Source organism: Esox lucius, chromosome 11 (assembly GCF_011004845.1).
Source record: "Esox lucius isolate fEsoLuc1 chromosome 11, fEsoLuc1.pri, whole genome shotgun sequence".
NCBI classification, from domain to species: Eukaryota; Metazoa; Chordata; class Actinopteri; order Esociformes; family Esocidae; genus Esox; species Esox lucius.
In genome coordinates this window covers 43,355,491-43,373,115 of record NC_047579.1, presented here as the reverse complement: position 1 = coordinate 43,373,115, position 17,625 = coordinate 43,355,491, and the positions used below count along the sequence as shown (strand labels likewise).

Sequence of the window (17,625 nt, the reverse complement as noted above, 5' to 3'; positions counted from 1 at the left end):
AGAAAAAAGAAGGGGGAACGGATTTACATAAGTGGGGGAGAATTGTAGTTATATAAGCTGTGAAGAGTCTGGATCTATTTAGTAAAACACTTATTCTGGTCTCGTTAACGGTGGTGGGTGAGGGCAAAGGGTAGATGGCGGAATACATAAGGTTATTTAAGAACTGCCCCTTAACTTTCCATTGTTAGGAAACCACTACATGCGCAGTACTTTGGCGAAGTGTGGAAGCACTTGTGTTCAGACTACTGTAACCTCAAACAACACTTCAAGGGCACCACCCTGTGGCCGATTAAGTCATTGCTACCCCTTTGAATCCAAGGCAGAATTGCCTATCACACTGCTTCTGAGGTGGTAAATACATTTCTGAAAATCAAAGTCATGCTCACACACTTTTCTTAAACTCAACTGATTACTTTCACTGAAAGAACAACGGTTCCACTAAACGATGACACAGAGCAAAATCGAAATCAACAGCAGCCGATTTGAGTAGCTGCCTTAACATGAACGAAATAGGTATTTCATGCTTGATGTCTGTGTGAACCACCAGAGGGCGTAGTTCACTACATATTGTACTGTTTTTTTTCTATCCCATAATGCTTTAAAACAGCTGTTCATTCCAAAATGACGGACCCGACAGCATCGCCGGAGGATCACTGGAACAAAGTAAGGAAATAAATATAGACCTTTAATGGAAGTGAGGAAAGATTACTGTTGTGTAAAACTTATTTTAACAAAAAAAAAAACGGTGCTGTTTTTAATTTGTATAAAGACAGTAGCTAAATAGGTACAGCTGGTTTGCGTTAGCTAGATGGCTACTGTAGCTAACGTTAGCTAATAATAGTATGATGGTTAGCAGTTTATTCATTCAGACCTGTAAAGTAATTTCCTAAAATAAGAATGACGTGTATTAGGTATCCGTGACACTTCCTACGTAAGTTTCTTTTTTACCCTTCTGTCTGCGCTCGTGCACTGACAACCGCGGATACTTGCCCCATGGGTGGGTGTTGTCGATGGAAATGTTGTCTGATTTAATGCATGTTGTGTTAGTGAGGAAGAGGAACGAGGAGACGTGTTCTTGACTGTTTAAACTGTGTTTTACTCCCTGCCCTCTCGACGACATCTGCTACGGCTGAACAGAACGATGGGGCTTTTAGTGACAATGGATTTGACCCCAGTGAGTTCAAATAATGTCTTCGTTTTAGTAGGCTACCTGTGAGTCTCTGTTCATGTCTTGACGACATCTGAACTTTTGGTCATGTTCTCTTTTCGTCATGTCAGGTTTCTTTGCTGAGAATGTCAGAAAGGGTACCGTGGTCTCCAGGGCCAACAGCATTGGATCCACAAGTGCCTCATCAGTACCAAATACAGGTATACGGTATATCTGAAAATATTTTGTGTACGTTATGACGTGTGTTCATTGTGTTGGTCAAGTAAAGCAGCATGATTCTGAAAAAGGTCATTCATGCCATGCTGCTTTTATCTTTGTAATTCTGTAACTCCCCACCTCTCCACCTGCAATTCTATTCTCTCCTCTTCCCCCAAGTGCATTTCCAGATGGCCTAGTTTGGTTGGACATTGTCCAGCACTCCGGGACCTCCTTAATGTCTTTTGTTACGCAGATTTACCGGACCACTTTGGCAAGGTGTACTGGCTTGCATTGTGTTCCTGTCTCAGCGCTGTGTGAATGCAGTCAGGCCTGTCTGGGCGCACACTGGCTCAACATCACCAGTGCTCTGCTTAACAATATGTCAACTCTGTACGCAGAGCCAGGATAGAGAGGACTTGGAGTACCGAATGTGAAAAGACTACAGCATGCCCATTCAAATGTTGTGCCAGCATTTAACATTTTACATGTGTGATTTAACAGAAGCTCAATAGTGACAATAATGGTATAGCATTAGATTTTTCCTCAATTTCTCCATTTTGTTTCATAACCTAATGCATAATCTAGTGGGATATAGGTGACGTTCTTCTGAAACAATATGCTCATATAGGCCTACAATGTAACTAGGCTTACTGCGCATCATCTTGGTTGCAAAATAATGATTATTATTATTATTATGAAACCCCTGAAATCTTAGCCTGGAAAAAAAGACTTTTTAATGACAGCCACCGATGTGCTGAAGGGGAATGTGAGAAGTGAACACAGTGCAGACACTAAGACACCATGGTGTTTGCATTTAAATAGCAGGTGTGAATGTGAGGCCTGTGTTACGAATCACATCCAACACAGCTGTTTGTGTGGGGAAAACCGAAGGGGCCTAATGATCCACTGATTTGGCTTGATGTCACCTGGAGCCTGGAGGTAGGCAAGAATGAAACCGTTGCTCTTCCTCTCCCCACTGTAGATGACGAAGACAGCGACTACAAGGAGTCCTACAAAGACCGGCGGAGACAGGCGCACACACAGGCAGAGCAGAAGCGACGGGACGCTATCAAGGTTGGGTACAACAGGAGTGTAGATCAGAGGGTCACTGTAAAAAGGGGCTGGGGGGCAGAGTGGGGGGACACATTCCTTTGACCCTATTAGGAGACCTGGGAAAAGCTGATTGGGGGGACACATTCCTTTGACCCTATTAGGAGACCTGGGAAAAGCTGAGTGGGGGGACACATTCCTTTGACCCTATTAGGAGACCTGGGAAAAGCTGAGTGGGGGGACACATTCCTTTGACCCTATTAGGAGACCTGGGAAAAGCTGATTGGGGGGACACATTCCTTTGACCCTATTAGGAGACCTGGGAAAAGCTGAGTGGGGGGACACATTCCTTTGACCCTATTAGGAGACCTGGGAAAAGCTGAGTGGGGGGACACATTCCTTTGACCCTATTAGGAGATCTGGGAAAAGCTGATTGGGGGGACATTCTTTGGTGGCCAAATGGGCCACTTGTGCACATTTGAATCATTCGTTTTTGGTGTGTTTGTCTGAACAGAAAGGCTATGATGACCTGCAGGCCATAGTTCCCACCTGCCAGCAGCAGTCTGAGTTTGCTGTGGGCACACAGAAGATCAGCAAGGCCACAGTGCTGCAGAAAAGTAAAACATATGCATACCTGAAATAGAATCTTCCAACCTGCTAAAAATGCTTCTGTTACTTTGGAAATCCTTGACTGGGTGTTTCTGTTTTTCCTTCTTTAGCCATCGACTACATCCAGTTTCTGCATAAGGAGAAGAAGAAGCAGGAGGAGGAAGTGTCCATGCTGAGGAAGGAAGTAATGGCGCTGAAGATCATGAAAACGTAAGCAACTGTCCAAACATTTGTTTCCATGTGGTCCAGCCAAATGCTACACCCATGGACGCTAGTTCTCTGGGACGCTGGGCTCTGAACACCAGTTGAAAAACGTGTTTGGTCTCGTAATGAGATTTTTATTGCTAAACAAATTGTTTTTGTTAAGTGTATGTGTACAATATAGATTTAGAAAAAGACACTACTGGGACCCAGTAGTGACTGTGACGACACAAACGCGGTTCTCAGTTATGATCTGTATGCCGTGTTCTTGCCCCCCCCCCCCCCCCCCCCGTCTTTGTAGGAACTATGAGCACATCGTGAAGGCCCATCAGAACAACCCTCAGCAGGGGGACGAACAGGTGTCGGACCAGGTCAAGTTCAGTGTGTTTCAGAACATCATGGACTCCCTGTTCCAGTCGTTCAGCAGCTCTGTGTCTGTGGCCAGCTTCCAGGAGCTCTCCGCCTGCGTCTTCAGCTGGATCGAGGAGTACTGCAAGCCGCAGGTAGGACGAACACAGGGAGTGTCCCCACCCCCAGCCAGGGATGACATGGGTCAGTCAGGTCCACCATGTCAGAAACCTCCACTGTTGAGTTGACTGCTGCTGAAGCTAATCCTCTGTTGTGCCGTCTTCCTTTCCAGACTCTACGTGAGTTTGTGGTGGGCGTTCTGCGGCAGCTGAACAGCCAGCTATATTAATCGTGGCTAGGTGTTAACTCTGGACTGGACTCTCCCCTCAGGGACGGCGCCAGGATCCACTCCAGGTTCTCAGGGTCTGGTGAGCCCATCTTGTCCCCTCCTGGACTGCTGTGTTTAAATGGTCGACTTTTAGCCAACTCTCCACCAGGGTTGGTAGTTTGCTCTACAGTCAGGTCAAATCCAGCCCAGGTTTCTGTTTGTGATTTCTTTGGGGTGTACTCGTTGGAAATAAGGGTTGAGTTTAAAGAAGGCAACGGTCCACTACGGTTTGTAAATGTTTCCTAATGCTTACATTCTCAATGAATCAGGGGTTGGAACAACATTTTATTGGTAGTTCCATTCAGAACAGAACCACTATTTTCATTGTCAAGATGGGGTTACGTTCTGGTTTGACCTAAAATTCAACACTGTCCGCAGAGTTGAAATTGGAATCATACACTACTGTTCAAAAGTATTGGGGTCACTTAGAAGTTTCCATGGAAACATTCAAGAAAGTTTTTTTAGTTTGAATAGGAAATATCATGAAATAAAATAATTGACAATTACTTTTTATTTAAATATTAATTGTCCTTCAAACTTTTTGCTTTGGTTAAAGAATCCTCCATTTGCAGCCTTGCAGACCTTTGGCATTCTAGTTGTTAATTTGTTGAGGTAATCTGAAGAGAATTCACCCCCAACTTCTGGAAGTACATCCCACAAGTTGGATTGGCTTGATGGGCACTTGCATACCATACAGCCAAGCTGCTCCCACAACCGCTCAATAGGGTTGAGATCCGGTGACTGTCCTGGCCACTACATTATAGACAGAATACCAGCTGACTGCATCTTCCCTAAATAGTTCTTGCATAGTTTGGTGTTGTGCTTTGGGTCATTGTCCTGTTGTTGGAGGAAATTGGCTTCAATCAAGTACCGTCCAAAGGGTATGGCATGGCATTGCAAAATGGAGTGATAGCATTCCTTCTTTAAGATCCCTTTTACCCTGTACAAATCTCCCACCAAAGCACCCCCAAACCATCATATTGCCACCATGTTTGACAGATAGCGTCAAGCACTCCATCTTTTCATTTGGTCTGTGTCTCACAAATGTTCTTTGTAATCCAAGCACCTTAAACTTAGATTTGTCTGGCCATAACACATTTTTCCAATCTTCCTCTCTCTGTGTTCTTTTGCCCATCTTAATCTTTTTTATTGGCCAATCTAAGATATGGCTTTCTTTGCAACTCTGCCTAGAAGGCAGAATCACAGAGTTGCCTCTTCACTGTTGACACTGAGACTGGTGTTTTGCGGGTACTATTTAATGAAGCTGCCAGTTGAGGACCTGTTTCTACATCTGTTTCACAAACTAGACACTAATGTATTTGTCCTCGTGCACCGTGGCCACCCACAACTCTTTCCTTTTTGTCTTCTAATGATCAATTAGCCTTAAACTTGGATTAACAAACAACATGCCATTGGAACACAGGACTGATGGTTGCTAATAATGGGCCTCTGTATGCCTTTGTACACTCGCCAACCATTTCATTAGGTACACCTTTTCAACTGCTTGTTAACGCAAATATCTAATCAGGTGGGCCACAGCAGCAGAAGACCACACCGGGTGCCACTCCAGTCAGCTAAGAACCAGAAACTGATGCTACAATTAAACAATAGAACGTTGCCTGGTCTGATGCGTCTCGATTTCTGCTGTGACATTCAGATGGTAGGGTCAGAATTTGGTGCTATTTTCTTGGCACAATTTGGGCCCCTTCGTACCAATTGAGAATAGTATTGTTGCTGGCCATGTCCATCCCTTTATAACCACAGTGTACCCATCTTCTAATGGCAACTTCCAGCAGGATAACGTGCCATGTCACAAAGCTCACATCTCAAATTGGTGTCTGCATCATGGATTTGCAGCCAAAAATCTGCAGCAACTGGTGATACTATGTCAATATGTACCAGAATCTCTGAGGAATGTCTCCAGCACCTTGTTGAATCTATACCATGAAGAATTAAGGCCGTTTTCTAGGCAAAAGGGGGTCCAACCCAGTACAAGCAAGGTGTACATAATGAAGTGACCGTTGAGTGTAGATATTCCATAGAAAGTCAGACGTTTCCAGCTACAATAGTCATTAACAAGGTCTGCCTACTATTTCTGATCAATTTGATGTTATTTTAATGGACTGAAATTTAGAAAAAATGTCAGTCAATTAAAATAAGTGACCCCAAACCTTTGACCTGTAGTGTATATCAGTTGCTAGTTTGAGAATTAAATGTTCATTGTGATGTTATCTATGCTGTGAGATGTTTCAGAATCAACTATTTGTGAGTCCATTACTGCAGCTTTTCACAATCTGACTTCTAATCATCCTTATTGCCACTGTGACACAATGGATCCATGTCTATATAGTTCCGTATTATACATGCTTTTTGGAAAAAGGATCTTACAACCCAAACATGGGTCAGGTTCACATATGTAGTGTAACCTGTTAGCTGAAAAATGTATAACTTTGCTCTTTTTTTTTTGCTGGTTTTAGAGGTGTGGGAGACATTTGGATGAATCATGTTAGAAATGTCATTCAGTCATGTTAGTTCTTACTGTGACGTTTCCTACAATTGGGTTGTGCTGACTCAAATCCTGATTTTCGTTTGTCTGGTCATCTCTATAGCCCACGTTTTATTGTTCTGAACTAAGATCGATGGGCTGAAAGGAGAGGGTTGCCTTCAGGACAGTTACACGAGAGCAGTGATTTACTGATGTATAAGCCATAATGTAGTCACACCTCCAACACCACCTTTTTCTATCAGCTACTACAAGTTACTACTAATCTAACTGAATCTTAGCCATAAACAGTAAAGAATGTAAAAATAATGTGAATGAGATTTTGATCATTTCTTTTGATAATGTGCTCAGGAGATCTTGCACCAAATGTATCAGGACCATTTGGGCCACATTCGGGTGCAGAATGTTGCTGAACCCTTGGGATTGAAACTCGATGAAGCCAACAGATTTTGTTCCTAATTCTACATGTAAGAGTTTTTTTCTTATACCCATCTGAATGTTCCAAAATCGTACAGGTTGAAGCTCTGGGCCTGGTTTCCCAAAGGCATCTTAGGCCAAATTCATTGTTGGGACCTTTTGTAAGAGGTTCAATCTCCAAGTGGTTTCCCAAAGCCATTGTTATGGAAGTTGCACTTAAAGGCTTGTTATATTATGACCAAGACCACTCATTAGTTTTGCAGTTATGTGCAAAACCGAGTACACCGCCTGGAAACATTTCTTTTGGTTACATATTTGGAAACATTAGCTAAATTCCCACCACATTCATTGCTAAATTGATGATTCACTGATGAATGTAATTTTCTGGAGGTGTCTGTTTTCCACAGGTACTTTTTCTCTTCAATATTACTTTATGCAAAATCTCTGTAAAACATTGAATTAATAGGTATAGGTGTTTGTTCATTTTCTGACTACAAATAAATGTTTACAGTTCTTACAAACTACGGTAGGATATAAAATGTTTCCAGTTAAGATAAAATGGCATTAAGACCGCAGTATGGTGCCTTTGGAAAGTATTTTGGGAATTATGTTCCCCCAGCATCCAAGTGCAATTTACAGTACAGTACAAAATAAGCGTAATATGAGAACATATAGTTACCATAGCAGCAGAGAATCCTAAAAGTGACACAAGATGCATTGGAGTTCAATTTGGAGTTTCATTACAAATGCTCTGAAAGGGCTACTTATGTAGTAAAATTGGCACATTTCTAAAATTGTTTTCGCTTTGCCATTATGGGGTAGTTAATGGAATTAATGGAAAGAAAATATTTAAATCCAAGTCAATGAAACAGAATTTGTGAAAGGGTCTTGAGTATACCTTTTAGTGAACTGTAGGTTATCTCACTGGCCTCTTGTGGTGTGTAGGGTTTGTTATTAGTATAATTAAAGGGTAAGCCTTTTAAGCCATCAGTCAGTATTTAGATAGGTGACAATGTTTTTAGCTGTCATCAGATTGTGAAATAATTATTTTGTTGTAAGATTTGAATGGAGAAATCTGATCCAAGGGCAGTGCTCCCTTTCTTTTGATCATGAGTGCGTCGACATAGTCTAACGACATGCACTCTGTCCAGAGGCTTTGGGAAACATTTTCTGTCTGTTGCAGGAAAGGTGCATTGTTAAAACACTCATAAGCCTTAAGCTCTATTGATGCTGAGAAACCAGGCCATTTTCAACTTAACAGTCCAATCTGTTTGTCAATCGTATAAAAGTATCCCTTTTTGACAAGAAGCCATTGTGGGGTGACGTCTTTGTGCTGGGGTGAATCAATCAGGTTTACTGTTACAGTGTTTTGTTCTGTTGATATGGACAGAATTTGATTAAAGTATTTTTGTATATGATTTTGTTAATGTAAAATAAATGTTTAAAGGATACATCTGTACATGGTTTTATTACAACAACAAAATAATCCAAATGCACATTGAACATAAATTAGAATTTTAAAGTTCTGATCGTAGATTGATTAAGGTCAATAAACCAAACAACACAAACGTCCTCCTGCATCCAGTCAGGTAGTCGGCACAGTCACCTGATAGTCCTCATCGGTCTCCACGCCAACCTCCTCCTAAACGGAGAACACACAGAAGACGCGGACATCTCAGGTTGACCAATGGAAAGACATGAGGGTGTTTCCCAATCCCCAACACAACCACACAGCTCCTGGATGTGTAGGGTGGTGTCACCATGACCGGTCGTTTCGCAGAGCATCTCACCAGAAATTGCTTCTTGGTCTTGGGGTATCCCTCCAAAATGGAACCCATCATATCAGATGCCTGAGAGGAGCAGAGAGAGACTTTTTTTTTTCTGGTGGCTCCTGCTCTGACATCAATACGGCTTTGATCCAATCAAAATGCATCTCACCAGTCTCTTCCTTTTCTTCCACTCCTTAACATACAGATTTCTCTCCTTGTAGACCTGCAGGGAGGACGCAGCCATATCAGGGACAGACAGCCGTCCTCTGCATTAACTCAGAAATAACGACACCACGGAAATTACAGTGGCCAACAATCAAGAAAAGGCACACGATTAACATTATTAGCAATTATATTTTAATTTTGATAAGTGAATTCACACTCCCCACTCCACCTGTTTGTTAGACTCATTTCAAAAGACGACACCCAGTGGTCAATATGTTCGGTACTCCACCACATCCACTAGAATTGCTCCTACAGACACTGAGTCACATTGCTGTGACTTATATATAAACCTGGCAGACTGGCATTGAGCCTCTCGGTTACGGTTTGATCGGATAATAGAATGGATGAAACGGATGACCCAAGCGTTGATTCATTCAGATTCATCCATGATAGTGAGCTAATGATTTTTTGCCCCATGGTTTTTCCTGGCCTTTGAAAGTCTGTCGCCAGGACAATATTGCTATGGATTATGATTAACAAAAAGAAAAATCGGCCAATGCAAACATTAAAGTGTAACAAAATATAAGTGTTGAAAACAGCTGGTCCAGCTAAAATTTGCTAAATGATGGTGATCAATGAATGTCCAATTGTCCCACATATGGAAATGTAATGCACATTCTAGAATGCCCTTGAACCAGAAAGGAGTGCCATCAGAACACAGAATATGGAACAAGACGTTTTGTTTCTGAACCCAACTGTGATTGTGACCCCTACCTTCTCCTTCTGCTCTGGTGTGATGTGATTGGTCGCCGACTTGATTTTCCCCAGGCGCTCCCTGTAGCCAGAACACTCTGCTTTCAGCTCCTGGATCTCTGAGATCATTTCCTCTGTGGTCAGGGAGCTCTTCAGCTCCTTAAGCTCTACAAATCATGTAAGAGGTGATGTCAAGTGTGTGTGTGTGAGAGAGAGAGAGAGAGAGAGAGAGGGACAGGGCAGTGTGTGTAGCCCTACCTGTGTCTAGCTGTCTGCAGCTCTGAGAGACAGTCTGTACCTGTGTACTGAGCTCAGAGATGTGACTGTCCATTGCCTTCAGCTCTGCCTCACTCACCTCTTCAAACTGGGCCTGAACGCGGCCGGGGATATTACTGATTGTTACTTTCAATAATAATAAAAAAATGGAACAGCCTCACATTTTCACCAAAACAACACCATACACACACAGACTTTGCTGCTCTGACAGCCTGGCTTACCTGATCAGCAAAGTAGATCTTCTGCTTCCCATAGGTTTTCTCCTTGATCTTTCCTTCCACTGTCAACTGTTCCATGGCTTTAGAAACAGCCTACCAGGGCAGGTCAGCAATCAAATATACATGTTCCTTTTAACATGCAGTCATAGCATAATAATGTGGTAAACCCAGGTCTCCAGCGTAAAAGCGAAATAGGGTCAATGCACTTATTAGAATTTGGAAAGCAAGTGTTAGAGTACTGCACCTTACAGTTAATTCAGGAGCAGATTTCCTATGTTTCAGCCTGTCAGAGCCATTCAGTTTAGCTGTTGCTATCCCATAGACAATAGTTGCATAGCACTAGGGCTAATATTTATTTAATGCTTTGTCATACAATAGGGCTCAAAAATGTATTTGGCCTCGATTTTTTAAATAACCTAATTTGTCCATTAGTTCTAGAAACTCTTAACGGGTCATAGTTTGGTGTTACTTGTACACCCTACATGTCGTGTTAATTTTAACCGTAGTCGTAGGATGCTTTAGGCAAACAGTGCCCAGAATTATTTCTCACCGTTTTTCCCAGGCCGTGCTGCTTCTGTAAGTTAGTGAAGACATCTTGGACACTGTAAGGACGATTCTTCTCGTTTATGTAAGCAAATATAAATTCTAGAGCTAAAAACAGAATACAAATCAGTTATCTACCCTTCCTGGTTGTGTTATCTGGGTAATGTAGAACTGGTCTGCCAGTGCAGCATACGTTAGTGCATCTGAAGGTACATGCCTACACAATCAATTAAGGAAAATGGCGAAATAAACAATGATTCATTATTTTACCTGCGCTTTCCTTTTTGCTCATTTTCTCGATGTCTTTATTTTTCTGATACAGCTAGTTCTCTCTCAAGTTCTTAGACGATTGTTTCACGTTTCGCGCGCTGTGATGCCTTGTAGGTGTTCCGGCTTTTGGTATGACGTTTCCGACTTGGAGACACGCCCCAATCCGGGCGTGATTATTGCGACAGCTTATAACTAGATCTGAAAGTCTTCACGTGGAAAAAATTAAAGGTGTTAAACGAAAATAAGGGTATGCCCTAGGAGAAGCATTGTTGGTACTGTAATTTTCAGTAAGAATTGTGGATACATACATTTAAATTTTGTAATCGATTAGTTAGCCTACATGTTTTTTATTCAGGGACGGTGTTATAAAGTAAATGTACTAAAATAATGAACTATCTTTTAGATACTGATGCACAAACTATTTTAGAATAAGCCCAGTAAAAGGTCTCATGGGGGCACCATGCCCCACTCGTATAAAAACATATTGGAATGCAAATCAGTTCTCACTTCACGTCACTGTGTGTTACTGCCTCTGGACTTTAAGGAAAGGGGACGGACTTCATAGGAAAGGTGTGTCCTGTCGGATCTAAAAGGAAATAATAAACTGTAATGTCCATCAAGCAACCAAAGGATCGTTGTCAAAGTAGTTCCTATGCTGTCTCAGAAATTATATTGAGTTTTTGTTGTTCTCGGTGGAAAGAAAATAACAATTCTTAAAAATTACGGGCCATTTTTGTTAGCGTAAGTAACTGTATTTTTGCTAACTTTGTGTAACAGAAGAGGGACATAAAGTTCACAAGACCTACCGCTATACTAACATTAAACATTTTCTCTTTCTGATTTCAGATTTAATTATATTGGTTTACTTTCCAGTATTCAGCAACAATGCATTTTATATTGCGTATTATATTCACCAGCCTTGTGATAGCTGATAGGGGTAAGCATTATTTATAAATAGCTACACATTTGATTTGTTCTCAGAATTCTGCCTGATGAATACCATACTTGACAAGGTTTTCTCTTTATTAGCTATTAAGGTAGCAATGACCGATGAAATACTTCAGTGCTTCAACGATTACGTCAACAGTATGGTTTGTCAATTAACAACTGATCAGTCTGACTGTACTAGATACTACATGTCTTTAAAGTTTGTTGGGTACGTTTATGATGGTTTACGCTTTTATATGGTTCATTTTAATCTTAACTGGAACCCAAATTCCATTTCAATGTTCAGATGATTTATTCAGACTTGTCAATTCTTTCTTTGTTTTCTTTTAGGTATAACGATGTATATAATTGTACATTCCGGGGAAAAAACAGTTCCAGTGGTGTTTCTGAATGTGGATGCTCATTTGATCATTTGATTTTTGTTGCTAATGAGAAATATACAGCAAACCTTTCTCATTCTGGGAATCATGTGACTTCTAAAATCATCAGTGTTACTGACAGCAGTGAGTTGCATTGACTGTATAAGTGCTGATAATAACAATATAACTTCAGTTACAAAAATGTATTTTTTATAACAATGCTTTGATTTGCATAATATGTAAAAATAATGTTGTTGGCCAATACAGTGAAACCCAAAACCCCAACCATCCAAGAGGCGAACCTTACAGAAACTAGGACTGTCTGGGTCAAATGGAAGACCAACTATGAGAACGGTGTTCCCGGTAAAACTTTTTCTGCCCAATTGAGCTACAGAAAGATAAGAGACACTTTTGAGGTGAAGTATGATATGATAAATCCTTCATATTACAGCATTCCCGCATGAAAAATATTTATTGTGACCCTTTAAATACAGGTTTCCCAAAATGTCTCATCAACGGAAATTGAGCTAGATGGCAGAAAATTTGAGGCAAACACCGTTTATGCTCTGAAGATCAGAACTTATTCTGACCTTAGTGGCCTTTTCAGTGACTGGAGCGAAGAGTTTAAATTCACTACACGTAAGTGATTAAAGGAAATGTATTGTATACTGTGTATCTTATTGATTTCAACATAATTTAAACAGGTAAATCGATTGAGAACCACTTCTAATGTTTAGTGCTGTCAAAAGATTAAAATAATTAATTGCATAATTTTCTGTATTTAATTGCAATTTTAGAATGTATTGGTATTTGGCCCTAAATGCACATGTTTCTCTTTAAAATGCAGTGCAGCATTGAAAAGATATATTGTGTTTTATGGTAAACTATGGACAGTGATTGACGTGGAATTAAATGAGTGCAGGATCTGTCTTTTTCCAAGTCCGTCCATTAGCCCAGACTGTCACAGCCCTTAACTGTCAGACCCTAAATTGCCACAATAACTGTCAGTGTCTTCTTGTAGTAAATCAAAACAGAATATTATTGTTTCCAACAGTTCCATCATCTACCATCGTGCTCTTGATTAAGGCACAAAGTATAATAACTGCTATGTTAGGCTACTGTATAAAACACATATCACGCCCTTTTATCTGGAGAGCTGCTATGTTGGCAAGCATTTGATCCAACACTGAATCACACATTTAAAATGTATTGTCCTTTAATGTTTTTACTGAAATGTGGTTAAAATAGAGTTCAGGTGGGGGCATGTAAACAGTAGCATTCCTTATGCATGCTTAGCCAGAAAAAAATGCTTGTGTCAAATATGTTATTTTTGAGGACGTAGACATCTACCATTTTTTAGGTCTCTATGACAAATATGTCTAACTGGGTGAGTGGCATGAGCTTGCAAAGTTGCCTTGTTCAATTTCACCCTTTGTGGTCAATTAGAAAATGCTTGCACCTATTGGCCCTCATTTATCAAAAGTGCGTACACCAAATTTCCAGCGTACACCTGGCGTACACCCAAAACCACGGTGACTTTGAGATTTATCAATATGGACGTTGGCGTACAGCACTCTCAAATCCTACGCCAGCTCAGGAGGTTGTGTACGCACGTTTTGAGTTAGTGCGGAAATGCGCATGTTGAGTTATATGTTCTCATCATTTATGTTATATTATGTTGTTTAATTATGATACTGACTGTTGTATACCCAAAATTGTGCAAGAGTTAATTGTGCGCATGTGTGAAGAGACGGGACTTTTATTTTGACCTGTCTCAAGTAAAGAATGTGTAGCCGTATACTCAGCCCCTGCTGCAGTTCCCTCGTGCACTGATGTTATGCCAGTGCAGAGATGTAAACTGAAAATAAAACAATATTAATAGTTATATTTGGAGTGATCTTTGGTGGATGGAAAATAATAATAATAACGACATTCTTCTTCTAAATAACAATAAACGTCATTGATAAATATCATGAAATAATAAGACGAATATTACAAATTGTCATGCAGTTATTAATGTGAATGAATGGTCCTCCACATCACATCATCATCTTTTATTCCGCTTTTTAAACTGCCAAATGAAACAATTTTATTTCTTTCTACCTCCCTGGTGATCGTCTCAATCTCCACGTCAGAGAAGTTTCTCTTTTTTGCCGTCTTCCGTGTGTCCATGGCGTAAAATGAGGGCGTGGGGGAAGCGGAGACTTGAATATATAGGGGTGTGTTATTCTAATGACGATCGTTTTCATCCGCGGCATTTATCAAGGGAAGGTATTGCGTACACCTGGATTTTAAAGGTACGCACAGTTTCATAAATCAGGCGATGAGAGGAGTGTAAGCAAAATCTTACGCCAACATATACGCCCGTTTCTACGCAAGAATGATAAATCAGGGCCATTATGTCCTGTCAAGGTTCTATGGACGAAGATCCATTATTATATGGTTGATAGTGTTTGACAAATACATACAAAACCATTATTATATGGTTAACAGTGTTTGACAAATACATACAAAACCATTATTATATGGTTAACAGTGTTTGACAAATACATACAAAACCATTATTATATGGCAACGAAAGAATTAACAGCATTAATCATTTGTAATTATTTGCACATGTTAACTTTGACAGCCTAAAATGTTTGACAGCCTAAAATAAACTTTTGACAAGGAAAGATAAAAACATATACAACCATGTAGTTAAAAGACAAAACATAAATACGAATAAGATAAGAACATATACAACCATGTAGTTAACAGGCAAAACATAAATACAAATAAGTACTAATAAGGGAAATAAAAAGTTCTCCAACCATATTAACTCTTCCACCTCAAAGCCTTTTGTATATTCCTCTCTGATTCACAGCTGCATCACCTCCAGAAGTGTTAACAATTGCCATTGTTTGCCTTTGCCTTGCTGTTGTGATCCTCACAAGTGCTCTGTTTTGGTACGGTGTTAGGTAAGTTTTCATTACAGGTGTTTTCACAAATATTTGTTTCATTGTGAGATTGAGCCTCAGACTGGGCTTAGAAGCTTTTACATCCTTATTTTTTTCCCTCCACAGACTCAAAGCCAAGTGGTGGGATAACATCCCTAAATGTTCAAACCCAGACCTTCTGTATATGGTTCCAGGAGTACCTAAGGTTTGGCTCACAATACTGGTTGCTGTTTAACATGTGAACAGTTACATTCATATTGTAATAGCATTCTACATGTCAGTTGGCATTTAGTGGTGCTTGTTATCTGCCATAGGTTTTGGATCCTCCCAAAGTCCTTATATCCTCATTCTATGTTGATTGTTTAGACGTCGAGGTGACAGAAGGAAAAGCGTGGTGAGTCTGTGTATACAGTCTGCCAATTTTGGGTACTTCAGTTCTTGCACTGAAAACAAACGTCACAGTAATCCTTCTGACTTTCTTTTCCCAACAGGACAAGCCCTTTGACAGTGGACATCAGCAGTGAGAGAGACCAAGAGCCTGACCAATCATCTTCCCAGGATCATTCAAAAACATATTCGTGTTGCCCGGTGTCTGCTAATGTACAAGTTGTCAGCCATTTGTGCTCATCAGACTATGATCCTCTTCATCTCACGAATGAGTCTGAAGGCTCATGTTTGTCGTCTTCCTATAACAATATGACCTACCTCATCTTTGAGACGACCCACTGTCCTGACCTGTCAAAGCCAAGTGAGTCTTCTCCATTGTCTACGCAGCCTTTGCACTTGGATTCCTCCCAGCGTCCTGTCGAGGCTGACACGTTCAAACATTTACACCCAGAGTTGTTTCTTGGTAGTGGTCAACCAGACCTCAACTTGTCTACAAATGGTGCACCTGTTTTGGAAACCGACTTTTCATATCAGTCATGCGATGGTGCCATCGGTGGTTCGTTGTCTACGATGTCCGCAGAAGACGCCGGCCCGACCGGATTCGGCTTCGACGACAGCAACACATCCGCAGATCAAAACGTTACCGGGGTCAGCAAGGATAATGAGAGAGGGACTGATGCCACCATGGACATGCCACTGCTACCAACGGGCTTACTGGATGTGGACAGTGGAGAGACGCTGATTTATGACATGAATCCATGCTACAGCCATGGATGCACTGTCCCTCAATGTGATGACAGTTATCAGGTTTTACAGAGCCTGACACCAAATGGCTTAGATCCCTTGGTTTTAGGACAGGGTGCTGAAGATGGCAAGCTTTTGAACAGGAGTCTGACAGAGATCCCTCAAAGTTCCACCGAGGACAAACCTTCAAATGTCACACCGGACTCCCAGGAAGAACCATGTCTGACGGAAATCACTTACTGACTTCTTTTGGTACAGATTGAGCAATGCGCATTTCGAATGACCGCTCTCATCTTGTTGTGTGAGAGTCTAGAGCCAGTCCCATTATCTTTTGTATGTCTGCACTCTGATCAGGTGGAAACTGGGTGTTAACATGTTCTTATTTGGCAATCTAGTGGCTAGCTTGTATAATGTCTGTCAAGTTTGGCTGCATAACTTGTTGCCAAATGTCTCTGTCTGTGTTATATTCTGGTTGATCATGCCCAGAATAAAAAGTTGTTAATGTTAGTACTATCTTTTTATTTATGCCGTATGCTCTTTATTAAGTAATGCTTCACTTTACAATATCAAGTAAATGTCCTTTTCTACATTATTTCTATTTCCGATACATTTATTTTTCATTTTCAGATACAATTTGTTAATTCAAATTGCTTGCACATGTCTGTTGTATAGCTTAAGCTATGAATTATTAATCCCTTTCAATAATATACATTTAGCATGTGATTGTAATTATATTTATGTGACTTGAACGTGTTTTTGAGTATCATACAATGTGAATATCTGCCATGGACATGCTGTAGTCTTAAATCCAGAAGTGTTACACATTTTGGCTGTACATTTGTAAAAACAAATTAAAAATGTGTGTTTGGAAACTGCAAACAGTTAATGTTGAGGAGACATGGTGTGTAATCTCAATACATCATAGAAAAATGACTTGTTTTAGACAATATAAACAATTCTTGTTTTAAACATTTTATTGCAAGCCACATATTAAACAAATATTGACAAACCAATTTGAAGATGACGTTAAAGTTCAGATTCATCATATTGCAGAACATTTGAAACTTGGAGAAGTTGAAAGATTTCAAGTGAAGTTGAAGGACAAACACACTGAAATCATAGTGACAATGCTCAGAGTATCCATCCAGAGTACCCTGTTATCTGATCAAAATGATCTTGAATAAAGTGAAGTCATCACAAAACAAAGAACCACTCCATGCTGAGTTTGAAGCTGGTGTTTGTTATTATGTTCCTAATGCTAACAGCACATCTAAATATAGTCAGCCTACTTCCTCACTATGATTCTCTGGAACACTTACAACACAACTTCCATGGAAACGTTCACATAGCAGTACCGACAAGTTACAGTACA

General features: G+C 40.5%; 3 protein-coding genes across 4 annotated transcripts; 2 read left to right on the top strand and 1 right to left on the bottom strand.

Annotated features, from left to right (window-relative positions):
- The first annotated feature begins 608 nt into the window (after positions 1-608).
- On the top strand, positions 609-8,333 carry mlx (MAX dimerization protein MLX). 2 transcript variants are annotated; one of them, XR_002197442.2, is made up of 9 exons: positions 609-663; positions 1,138-1,174; positions 1,279-1,368; positions 2,349-2,440; positions 2,931-3,033; positions 3,136-3,235; positions 3,528-3,729; positions 3,867-4,002; positions 6,817-8,333. XR_002197442.2 is itself a non-coding variant. In XM_010874556.2 (8 exons), the coding sequence occupies exons 1-8, from the start codon at positions 622-624 to the stop codon at positions 3,921-3,923; spliced, it is 723 nt and encodes a 240-aa protein (XP_010872858.1). In that variant the 5' UTR covers positions 609-621; the 3' UTR covers positions 3,924-4,496. The 2 variants fall into 2 exon arrangements, 1 of the variants encoding a protein (XP_010872858.1); XM_010874556.2 differs by lacking the exon at positions 6,817-8,333 and having other exon boundaries at positions 3,867-4,496.
- On the bottom strand, positions 8,334-10,978 carry psmc3ip (PSMC3 interacting protein). Its single transcript, NM_001304146.1, has 8 exons — positions 10,877-10,978; positions 10,614-10,714; positions 10,067-10,156; positions 9,828-9,939; positions 9,591-9,736; positions 8,821-8,874; positions 8,673-8,732; positions 8,334-8,524 (listed from the first exon to the last, which is right to left on the bottom strand). Exons 1-8 carry the CDS (start codon positions 10,896-10,898, stop codon positions 8,468-8,470), a joined length of 642 nt encoding a protein of 213 aa, NP_001291075.1. The 5' UTR covers positions 10,899-10,978; the 3' UTR covers positions 8,334-8,467.
- A 190-nt stretch (positions 10,979-11,168) lies between these two features.
- On the top strand, positions 11,169-17,266 carry LOC105013200. Its single transcript, XM_010874554.3, has 10 exons — positions 11,169-11,617; positions 11,723-11,813; positions 11,906-12,032; positions 12,155-12,327; positions 12,451-12,599; positions 12,678-12,822; positions 15,050-15,143; positions 15,249-15,327; positions 15,437-15,516; positions 15,614-17,266. The coding sequence occupies exons 2-10, from the start codon at positions 11,762-11,764 to the stop codon at positions 16,494-16,496; spliced, it is 1,782 nt and encodes a 593-aa protein (XP_010872856.2). The 5' UTR covers positions 11,169-11,617; positions 11,723-11,761; the 3' UTR covers positions 16,497-17,266.
- The last annotated feature ends 359 nt before the right edge of the window (positions 17,267-17,625 follow it).

Coding starts and splice junctions, on each gene's coding strand:
- mlx (XM_010874556.2), top strand. CDS start 622: ATGACGGACCCGACAGCATCGCCGGAGGATCACTGGAACAAA. Junction 2,441..2,930: donor AGCGACGGGACGCTATCAAG/GTTGGGTACAAC, acceptor TTGTCTGAACAG/AAAGGCTATGATGACCTGCA. Junction 3,236..3,527: donor GCGCTGAAGATCATGAAAAC/GTAAGCAACTGT, acceptor CCGTCTTTGTAG/GAACTATGAGCACATCGTGA.
- psmc3ip (NM_001304146.1), bottom strand. CDS start 10,898: ATGAGCAAAAAGGAAAGCGCAG. Junction 9,940..10,066: donor AGATCTACTTTGCTGATCAG/GTAAGCCAGGCT, acceptor GGCCGCGTTCAG/GCCCAGTTTGAAGAGGTGAG. Junction 9,737..9,827: donor CTGCAGACAGCTAGACACAG/GTAGGGCTACAC, acceptor CATGATTTGTAG/AGCTTAAGGAGCTGAAGAGC.
- LOC105013200 (XM_010874554.3), top strand. CDS start 11,762: ATGCATTTTATATTGCGTATTATATTCACCAGCCTTGTGATAGCTGAT. Junction 12,600..12,677: donor AGATAAGAGACACTTTTGAG/GTGAAGTATGAT, acceptor CTTTAAATACAG/GTTTCCCAAAATGTCTCATC. Junction 12,823..15,049: donor AGAGTTTAAATTCACTACAC/GTAAGTGATTAA, acceptor TCTGATTCACAG/CTGCATCACCTCCAGAAGTG.